This window comes from Meleagris gallopavo, chromosome 7 (assembly GCF_000146605.3).
Source record: "Meleagris gallopavo isolate NT-WF06-2002-E0010 breed Aviagen turkey brand Nicholas breeding stock chromosome 7, Turkey_5.1, whole genome shotgun sequence".
Taxonomy (NCBI): domain Eukaryota; kingdom Metazoa; phylum Chordata; class Aves; order Galliformes; family Phasianidae; genus Meleagris; species Meleagris gallopavo.
In genome coordinates, this window is record NC_015017.2 from 27,005,892 (window position 1) to 27,014,967 (window position 9,076).

At 41.8% G+C, this 9,076-nt stretch overlaps 1 protein-coding gene across 4 annotated transcripts; it reads left to right on the forward strand.

Annotated features, from left to right (window-relative positions):
* Window positions 1-116: 116 nt before the first annotated feature.
* On the forward strand, window positions 117-7,752 carry LOC104911796 (band 4.1-like protein 5). Of its 4 annotated transcripts, XM_019617253.2 has the most exons (9): window positions 156-312; window positions 938-999; window positions 1,477-1,578; window positions 1,985-2,078; window positions 2,982-3,059; window positions 3,522-3,563; window positions 3,983-4,116; window positions 4,649-4,800; window positions 4,963-7,752. In XM_019617253.2, exons 1-9 carry the CDS (start codon window positions 268-270, stop codon window positions 4,986-4,988), a joined length of 735 nt encoding a protein of 244 aa, XP_019472798.1. In that variant the 5' UTR covers window positions 156-267; the 3' UTR covers window positions 4,989-7,752. The 4 variants fall into 4 exon arrangements, with proteins under 4 accessions (XP_019472800.1, XP_019472798.1, XP_019472799.1 ...); XM_019617255.2 differs by lacking the exon at window positions 1,477-1,578 and having other exon boundaries at window positions 117-312; XM_019617254.2 differs by lacking the exon at window positions 2,982-3,059.
* Window positions 7,753-9,076: the final 1,324 nt, after the last annotated feature.

Below are 9,076 nucleotides of genomic sequence, written 5' to 3' on the forward strand. Positions count from 1 at the left end.
TTAATATACTTCTGCTGCTGTGATTTTAGAACTGAGTTCCAAAGCAGAGATTGCTTTCTCTTTTTGGTATAAGCACTACTTTTCTTCTCACTCAGAGCTTTGTTGCTCTTTGGAGATGTTAATTAATTTCAGCCCAGAGTTTTTGTGTGGGAACTGCTTCTGATGAATATTTTTCACATCTAGGATGAAGTGGTGAAGCTCACAGATAAATGTCTTAACAATGCAATTGAGAGCCCGATAGCAGCAGCAACGTGGCTTCCAGCAGACATGAAAAGCAATATCGTGAAGGCCCAGGTGGAAGCAGGGCACAAGGTAAATACTCAGCTGATGAGGACTACAGTGTTCTCAGGTGGCTTTTTAGAACTGGTTGTGAGGAGGCCCCACGTTCAGGAGGTGTCCATTTTCCCTGTTTGTCTCTGCAATTGTGCAGTGTTGGAGAAGGGGCTTTGCAAATAGGGGTGCTTCAGGAGCTGAGATCTAAAGAGTGGCAGAATAAGGAAGCCTGCCAGCCTTTCACTGTCACAGGGGTGCAGTTTGCCCAGGAAGGAATTGTCATCCCTTTTGATGCTGGAGAAAGCCCTGAACAATCTAATGACCTCTGCACTTGACCATGATTCGAGTGGCAATTGAATCAGGTAACCCCCAAAGGATCCCTTCTAATCAAATATTTGTTCCATAGTTCTGCCACTAAGGCCAAGCTTCTGGCACATTCCACTAAATTCTGTAGCAAATAATGATATTTTATTTGGCTATTTAGCAAGTTATCTGCACTGAAATTTTCACACGGAGTTTGATAGTTGAGGGCCTTGAGCAGTAAATGAGCAGCACAGTTTCATGCTGGGAGGGAGGTGCTCAGCTTTTCTGTGAATCTCTGAACTGATACAAAATGGAAACAGGAATCAGATATGCTTTTTTTGTTTTGTTTCTTGTATCATAGGTGGTAAGAGAAGACAGCCTGGCAGGTAGCAAGAATTCCAACATTCAGGATGCTGCTTCCAGGTACTTGTTTTGGAAGAAAAGCACAATGTATTTTCCCAAATGCAGTACTGAGAACCTGTATTTCTGGAGTCTCAGTGCTCAGTGTCAGTGATTGTTGCATTTTACCTTGTAGTAGTGTTGTTTAACATGGTAAGCATGGTGTGTTTTCAGAATGAAAAACACTAAAAGCTGTGTTTACAAAGTTTTGATACATTAAAGTAATTCAGGTACTCTTACTGTATTCTCCCTACTGGCAGCTGATTTTCTAGAATTACTGAATCTTACATGAGCTTTAGTTCTAGCTGAGCTCGGGCGCTGGAAAAGGTTCAGTTACGTGTTTTAACTGTGTAATTTTTTGAAGGAGATAAGCATGTGTCAAATTTCAAAGAGCATGTGGTAATACATGGAACAAAAAGAGTAGCTAGCAATTTGAAAAACATGCTATAACAGGTAGTCTGTGAAGAGCTTTCAGTGTTTGTTTTTGTTGTCACTGTACAGGAACATTCTCCCATCAGGGAAAACCCAGAGTAGTCCCTCAGCAAGCAGTCCAGTATTTCAAAACAACCTGAAAACAACCCCTGCCTCAAACACATTCATTCCGTAAGTGATTCAGTAGAAAAATGTTTCTGGGATAAGAGAGCCACACTAAGATTACCATGAAACCAACTTGAAAAGATGAGGAGCAGTTGCTGAGCAGTTAGGCTGTGTCTAACTAAACAGGTTTACGGATGCTTCTTTAATTAGCATTGCAACAGTTAATCAGTGTAGGCCATGCCTCAGGGTGAGCATCTTATCAAGTAGTAAGAGATCTCTCTCATCTTTTGAACTGACTGAAATATTTGACATCCTGCTGCCCCTGGCCCTACCTGGGGAGATAAGAGGCTTGCAGGGAAGACTTCAGTTCTGTGTACGTGAGTTAGAAATAAGTGCTGAAAATGCTGCTGATACTGTTGGGTCTTTTTGAACACTGGCTACATCCACTGATGAGAATGTTTTCTCCTTCCAGTAATGCATTAAATGAGGATAATGCTGCCTCTAACCATGAAGAGTTGCTGATTCCAGCTAATCTGGCTCCAGCAGAGGAGGCTGCTGTTTCAAAGGTATCACTACCACCTGTCAGCCTGGAAGGTTTCTGTGTCACACTCTGAGCTACTGATGCCTTCAGGCAACCACAGCAGACCTTACTGCGTGCCTGTCGTAACATAGTGAATGCCAGTCACTGCTGAATGCCAGAGACTGCTTTGTGGAGCAGAGGCCTGCTGTATGCATCACTCTTTCTGACTCTTTTGTCAGGTTCTGTGCCTGATGCTTATTTTTCTAAACTGGTTGGTCATTGGTGCTCTGAGGAAGATGGGTGCAAGGATGAAATTCTGACACATGCAGTTTCCATCGAAATAACGACAGAGGAAAACGTTTGAATTGTAATGTTTAATTGTTGTATTTTGGTTGCCTTAAGGTTAAGGTAGTTTTTTTATTGGACTCCGTGAACTGCACAAAGCAGTCTTTGTGATGCACTCAGGCGTCAGTTTTCCTTTGTCCCTCTCCAAAACAAAACATGAATCCAACATTGTACTTGGCTCTTGTTTCAGCAGGCTGAGGGGTTAAGTAAACTAAAGCTACACACCCTTCATCTGTCATCCCTCTAAACCAGTATTACATAGTTCATTCCACTGAATAATTATCACCTTCATCTTCTGAGTTCAGATGCTCAGCTTGCAGACCTTGCTGACCTTCTTGTCAAATGGTGCAATACCTCAGCTTTGCACTGGAGCACAGGGCAGTTCTGCAACTTACGTGGCAATCATGTTCTTTCCAGTTTGCAACTGGGGAACAGGGAAATGGAAAAGCTGTTGAAAAAGATGGTACGAAAAGATTTGAGGAAACTGTCCTAATGAATGGCAGTGTTCATTATGGACACTGGTCTGTAATGTGGGAAGCCACTGTAGGGTTCAGCAAATCTATTTACTGTTGGGAATTCAATTCAAAACTGGTTTATTCCATAGAGCGCTCCAGATGACCAGGACGTTTTCCTATCATCATTGACAGAGAATCTAATTGACTTTACAGAAGCAACACCTCGGGTAAATGTATTTCAAAACCAAACTTCTTCCTTCCCAAGTACAATGGTTTTTACTCTCAAACTCTGTTCTGGCTTGGGCATCCGTCCATCATGCTTGGATCTGCTGCAGTAGAGTGAACTGGTGGTACATCGGGGGCACCTTTAAACTACTCACAGAAGACTCGGTTAACTTCATCTGCAAAGCAGAAAATAGCAGTGGGTTTGGGTGCCTTTTGAAAGAAACTGTTGCCAGTGAGTTTCTGTGAGTGAGCATGTATTAGCTGTGTGGCTGTGAGTGGCTGCTTGTGTGAAGTTGCTTCACCTGTAGCTGTTCACTAACATGGTTCAAAGGCTTCTTGTATTGTGAGGCAGATTATGAGTAGTGACTGACAAATACCTGGTATTGTTTTAGGTGGGCAGTATTATGTCAAATCTGTTTGTTTCTTCCAGCTGTTTCTAATGAGCTTTTCTTTGCTTTTTGTAGGTGTCTTCCCAGCCCATAATAACACCGAGGTGGTTAGTGCCAGTGAGTTACTGAACCATTACTTAGCAGTTTGAGATGGAGCGTGTAAAAGGCAACTTCAGGGGAAAAAAAAGGGGGGAAGGGGAGGGAGAAGAGAGCTTTGGTCGTGATTAACAAACAAGAACATGAGTAGAATATAATAATTTATATTAATTTGAAAGTTCATACAGCAGTGCATCAGACCAAAACTAAAGCAAACCAAATCAAGCTGAGTTAATCTATAAATATATTAAAATATATATTTAAAGCTCCATGTTTGCTGTGTTACATTGCGGGTAAATGCCGTGAAGTTTAAGAACTTGGGTTTAGTTCAGACTTGATGGATCGTAATTCCCTGTTGTAAGTAACCACGTTGAATAATTAGAGTGTCTTCTGCTAGCAGGTTTCTACTCCAGTTTCCTTTTTCTTTCTCCCCAATTCAGACTGGACTGATGTCCAATGGGCCTTTGGGAAATGACGTTGCCTTATCTCTGAAAGCAGTGAAAGGCAGCACAGAGGCTCTGTTGTCATCAGCTGGATTGCCACCGTGCCAGCAGACAGCTGAAGTCCTTGCAAGGTAAATTCTTAGCACATATTCGAAAAGTATGTGTATAGGATGGAGAATAAGTGTGCACTCTTCCTCCTCCCACTTCAATAGTTACAGCGGTCATTTGGATACACTGCCTAATTTTGCTTTGTTTTATAAACTGTAGTTCTGTCTCACTTCACAGAACTTGAAATTTTCTAAGTCAGTAGAGCTGCTGATGTGTAGTATGGGTATTTTAGATAAGGGTAAGAGAACATTTAAATTCAAGTTGCTAGAGGAACAAAGGATACAATACAAATGAAACTGGATGTAAAGCTCTTGTCATTCTAACTACTGTAAAGTAGATTCATTCTTTTGAATTATCATTTTGCTTTGGTTCCCTTATCTGGCTTCCTATGTTTTTAGTACTGGGCTAAGATTACAGTACAGATGCATTTTCTGAAAAATCCCTTCCTGGTACTTGTGATTCTTTTTTTTCTTGGTGATTCTTTTTTAATTCCAAATTGTAAGGAAGTCAGAGATCAGAGTTCGTAGCAATGTTTTGTCTTGCTATTCCATTCAGCTGTACTGGTGAGGCACAATTAGCTGCAGTGACCAGTTCTTTTATTGAACCTCTTAAGCAAGGGAAAGCATTGGTGGGCAGAAAGTGGACGGCAGTGATGTGTTATTGGAAGTCAGTTCTGTTTGCCCTTCTGCAGGTTGGCCATTGGAAAGGTTTGTTCTTTGGGCTTGTTAGACTGAGGCAGCAGATATTGCTGCTCTTCGCAATAATACTTAGTTCTTAGTCTTGCTCCCATCAATACCTTTCACTTTCACTCTCATGGCAGATCTGTTTGTAGAAGTGCATTCACGAGGCTCCACTTTTTCCCCTTTTAGCCCAGTCGCTGAGGATGCTACAGTAAGGACGAAATGTTTACTCACCACTGAACTGTAGAAGATGGAGCTTCTGTACTTCCCACCTAGTAAAAACTCAAACTCAAATCTTCTGACGTCTACAAAGAATCCTTCAGAAAGACTAGCATGGGATGAAACTCTTGCTCAATGGGGGTGAAACAGCCAGCTGGTTTGCTAGAATCCAGGAAGAGACTTTGAAATTTATTGCAATCTAACTGGAATTACAGTCTGAGCCGAAATGCAAAACCACGTGAAAGTTTGATCTTCTCCCTCAAGAGAAGTGAAGTATCACACTGGAGCTAATTCTGAACATGAGGAACAAAATCTAGTTGTGTTCCACTCACACTTGGTTTAGTCTCATGCCTCTCAAATGTTACGGGCGAGTGATCGCTGTGATGTTAGCTCTGCCGTATTTGAACACATCCCTGTCCTTTGTAGAGTAATATTGGGAAGATTAGGAGAACTTCTAGGGCCACCTTGTGGCCACATAGTGTATGGTGGCTCACAGTAGCAATGACTGTTTCATGTGGCCAAGATCATTTTCTTCTGTGTGATTAGTCACTCTGAGTTTCCTTTGCTTTACTGCCACACATGCTCCTTTTGGCCTTAAAGCCCTTGGTAATCTTTGCACCTCTTCTTACAGGACAAACTATTGTGACAAACTACTTTGACTGGATTTGAGCTGCTCATTGCAACCAGGAAAGTTAACCTGCCAAACTTCTTATAGCATTAGCACATTGCAGCAGAGGTCCCACATTTTGACACTGGTTATTTCATTTCCTCTGTGACTCAAATACAGATGTGTACTTAGGCTATAGGTGTATTTTTTTGTTTTCAGCATTGAAGTAGTGAAGTTGTGAGTACAGCTTACTTCAGAAACTGCTTTTTGGTTAGTTCTCTTGTCGTTCAGTGCTAGGAAGGACAAGATTTTCATTTTTTCTATTCACATTGTTGCTAGGTGTTGGTTTGAGGTCTTGTGCTTTGGAGAATACTTAACACGCAGGATAAGGCATGAGGGTACAACTAGGTCAGTTCTTAACACCACCTTGAATCCTGTTCCAAATAGTGTGTGGAACAAAATACAGAATAAGGTGAAAATGGGGAAAAGAGATGAAACATTCCCAAAAGCAGATCACCTGCTCCTAGGAGAAAGGTAGGAACACTTGCAAGAGTGTGCTCCACACTGCTGGTAAAGACCTATTGGTGCTCAGGTAAAGTACAGGATACAGCACATACAATTTGAAGAGTGTCCTGGGCTTCAGGATCCCTGTGTAGAGATGAGAACATGGACCATGGGAATATATCCTGTGAAAATACCAGTGCAGAGTCAGAGGAAGGAGAAGTGTAGAAGCCCAGTGATGAATTCCACATCTCTGAACAGGGAAGCACAGTTGAAGCTACTGGGATCCTTCTCAGGAAGAGGTTTGTGCATATGAAGGCTTGGAGGATGTTTTCTGCACAGTGCTGCTCTTTATTTATATACATGGGGTTCTTAGGAACATTTTTAAATGTGAAAGTGAGATAGAAACCTGTATGCACAACTTTCTTTGTGCATGCCTGCTGCATGAACATAACTCCGTGTGGACAAAGAGTTGGACCAAATCACTGTGGGTTGTGCAAGGTAAGCTGGTGTCCTGTTAGGCTGCTGCTTTCAGATTAGGGTATGTCTTGGGTGTTCTTATGGCTGTTCTCATTATTTTTTTATAAGATGCTGACTGAGAGTTTTAAGGAAGAAACCACTTGGCATTTACACAGCCCACTGCCACTCCTCAAAACCTCAGAGGCCTTAATAGAAAAACATAGGGACCATTGGGAGCGGTTGAGACTGGTATGGGCTACAGAGAGTCATCTGCAGCCTTTGCCTATGTAACCAACAGTTGAAATGGATGGCAGGAGCTTCAGGCACACTTCCCCACTCACAGCACTGCCAGCCAAAGAGGAGCTGCTCTTTGGGCCTAAGTGGTGCACTTGTGCTGGCCAGCATTTACCTCCCATCGTTACTTCCAGCAGAGTATTGGCTTTTTTAGATTTTAAGTCTGAGCTCTATTACATATTAAAACATGAAAGATAACTCGATTCAAATATCAAATGTCTTAGTGTGGATCAACAGAGTTGCCAGAAAAGTTCCTGCAGCAAAAAAGGGAAGCTACGGCTGCGACAGTCTGCTTCCTGCACAAAGCCAGGACTGTGTGGGGAAACTTGGCACTCACTATGGATCTGTTTGCTCAGCAGCTGAGCTGGCATTCACCAACTACATGTGTTGGTTTTGTAAATAGACAGAATGCAGAAGCATTTTCTTTAAGGCATGTTTGATATTTGACTCTTCCCATTGGGTTCAGGAGCTCTGTGAACTGTTAGCTTGAATTTCTCCCAGAAGTAAAATAACAGAAGTTTACAGTTTTAAAGTACCGAGTGCTAAATAATTAGATTCCTTCTGGGAAATCGCATATAGCAAAAAAAAAAAGCCAAACAAAAAAACCCTAAAAACAAGTAAGTAACACATGGTGAATGTGGCCTCCTAAAATCTAAATGGTTCCAAGTCCCAGTTGTTACACTGCCAGTGTGGCTGGGGTGGTGGTGATGGAGGAAATGTTGCATTTAAACTCCTACATGGGAGAATTTCATAGAGGCAAGGTTTTCCTCCACTTCCAGTAGCTAAATACTTCAAATTTTACTTAAAAATTCAAAATGTTCAGCTTCTATGTTAGAGATCTGCAATTTCCATTAGAATTGAGGCTGCAAACCTAGCCTCTTCCCAGCAATGTCCTGGTAGCTGAAGGAAATGCACAGTCCATTTAACTCATCGTAGCTTATTTAGCTATTCCATTTGTTTGTATAGGGAGCCTGAAGAGACTGAGACACCACAGTTATGTGATCTGAACAGGCACATAATCCAGTGTCTGAACATCCTGTAGCTTTGCATCACTGGTTTGCTTTAAACTACAGGCCTTGTGTTGTGTTGTGACTGGCTATCAGCTAACGTAGCATTACCTATCACTTGTACTTTATCAAATGTAAGTATTCACGTGGTTCCTGCAGTTAATGCTATAGAGTATCAATGAGTCTCAATATGCTACTGAGAAGGGGGAATTTTCTTAACATGGCTGTTTTATTGGTTGATTGGCTGGAAGGTTCAATCACCCTCTCAAAAGTTTATTTTATTTGTATGTGTTTAAAGAAATTGATAAATGAAACTTCAGTGTTAATCTGGTGTTGGGATTCTGGCACATCTGCTGACCACTTAAAAGCTTTGAGAGCTGAAAGGAATGAAGAAATACAGCTACATGCTGTGTTGCAGTCATTTAGAAAAGGCCAGATCCCTTAAAAAATTATATATTCCATATATATATATATATATATATTTATCATTTTTCAGGTTGGAATGCACTCCAATTTAAATTGCAGTTCATGCATAGCTTGTCAGAGACAGCCAGCTGTACCAGAGGTATGTTTTGGACAACTCTTTGGCCACGACCTGGCAAGAAAATGTGCTGCACCAAATGAGGGTCTCAGGTGAAAGGTTCGGTTCCATTTGGGTCTCCCCACATGCTGTTCTCAGCCCATGCACCCAATTCTTTTGTTTCTCAAAGCAAAGCCATACTGTTCAGATCTGCCACAAACAGCACTGGATGTATTTTCCACATTGTGAATGTGTTCTGGTACAACCTGAATCTCCCACAGGTGAAGCACAGAGTGTTTGTTAGTTAGAAAGCGGCGGTAAAATTACGTAGCTATTAGGTGCATTAATGTCACAGCTAGACAATCGTAGCTTTTATACCAAAAAAACCAGAACTCCATGCTAATGGCCTTCCAACGATGCAGGTGTAATATCCACGTGTGTTTGGTCCAAGTGTCAGCACTATAGAAGGAACAGGCTGTGCCCATCTGCTGGGACGAGGAGTGGGCGTTGCTCCGGGTGCTGTGTCACAGCAGGGAGCCAGGGGGCTTTGTATCCTTTGCTCCTTTGTATTGTTGGGCTTGAGCACTTTGCTTCCTAAACACACACACACCCCTTCCTATAACTGGAGAAACCTATTTTTGAAGTACGTAAGAGTATTTTTTTTAGCTAGATTTTTTTTTTTTTTTTGTTAAAGCC

Coding starts and splice junctions, on each gene's coding strand:
- LOC104911796 (XM_019617253.2), top strand. CDS start 268: ATGAAAAGCAATATCGTGAAGGCCCAGGTGGAAGCAGGGCACAAG. Junction 1,000..1,476: donor ATTCAGGATGCTGCTTCCAG/GTACTTGTTTTG, acceptor GTCACTGTACAG/GAACATTCTCCCATCAGGGA. Junction 4,801..4,962: donor GCAGGTTGGCCATTGGAAAG/GTTTGTTCTTTG, acceptor TTCCCCTTTTAG/CCCAGTCGCTGAGGATGCTA.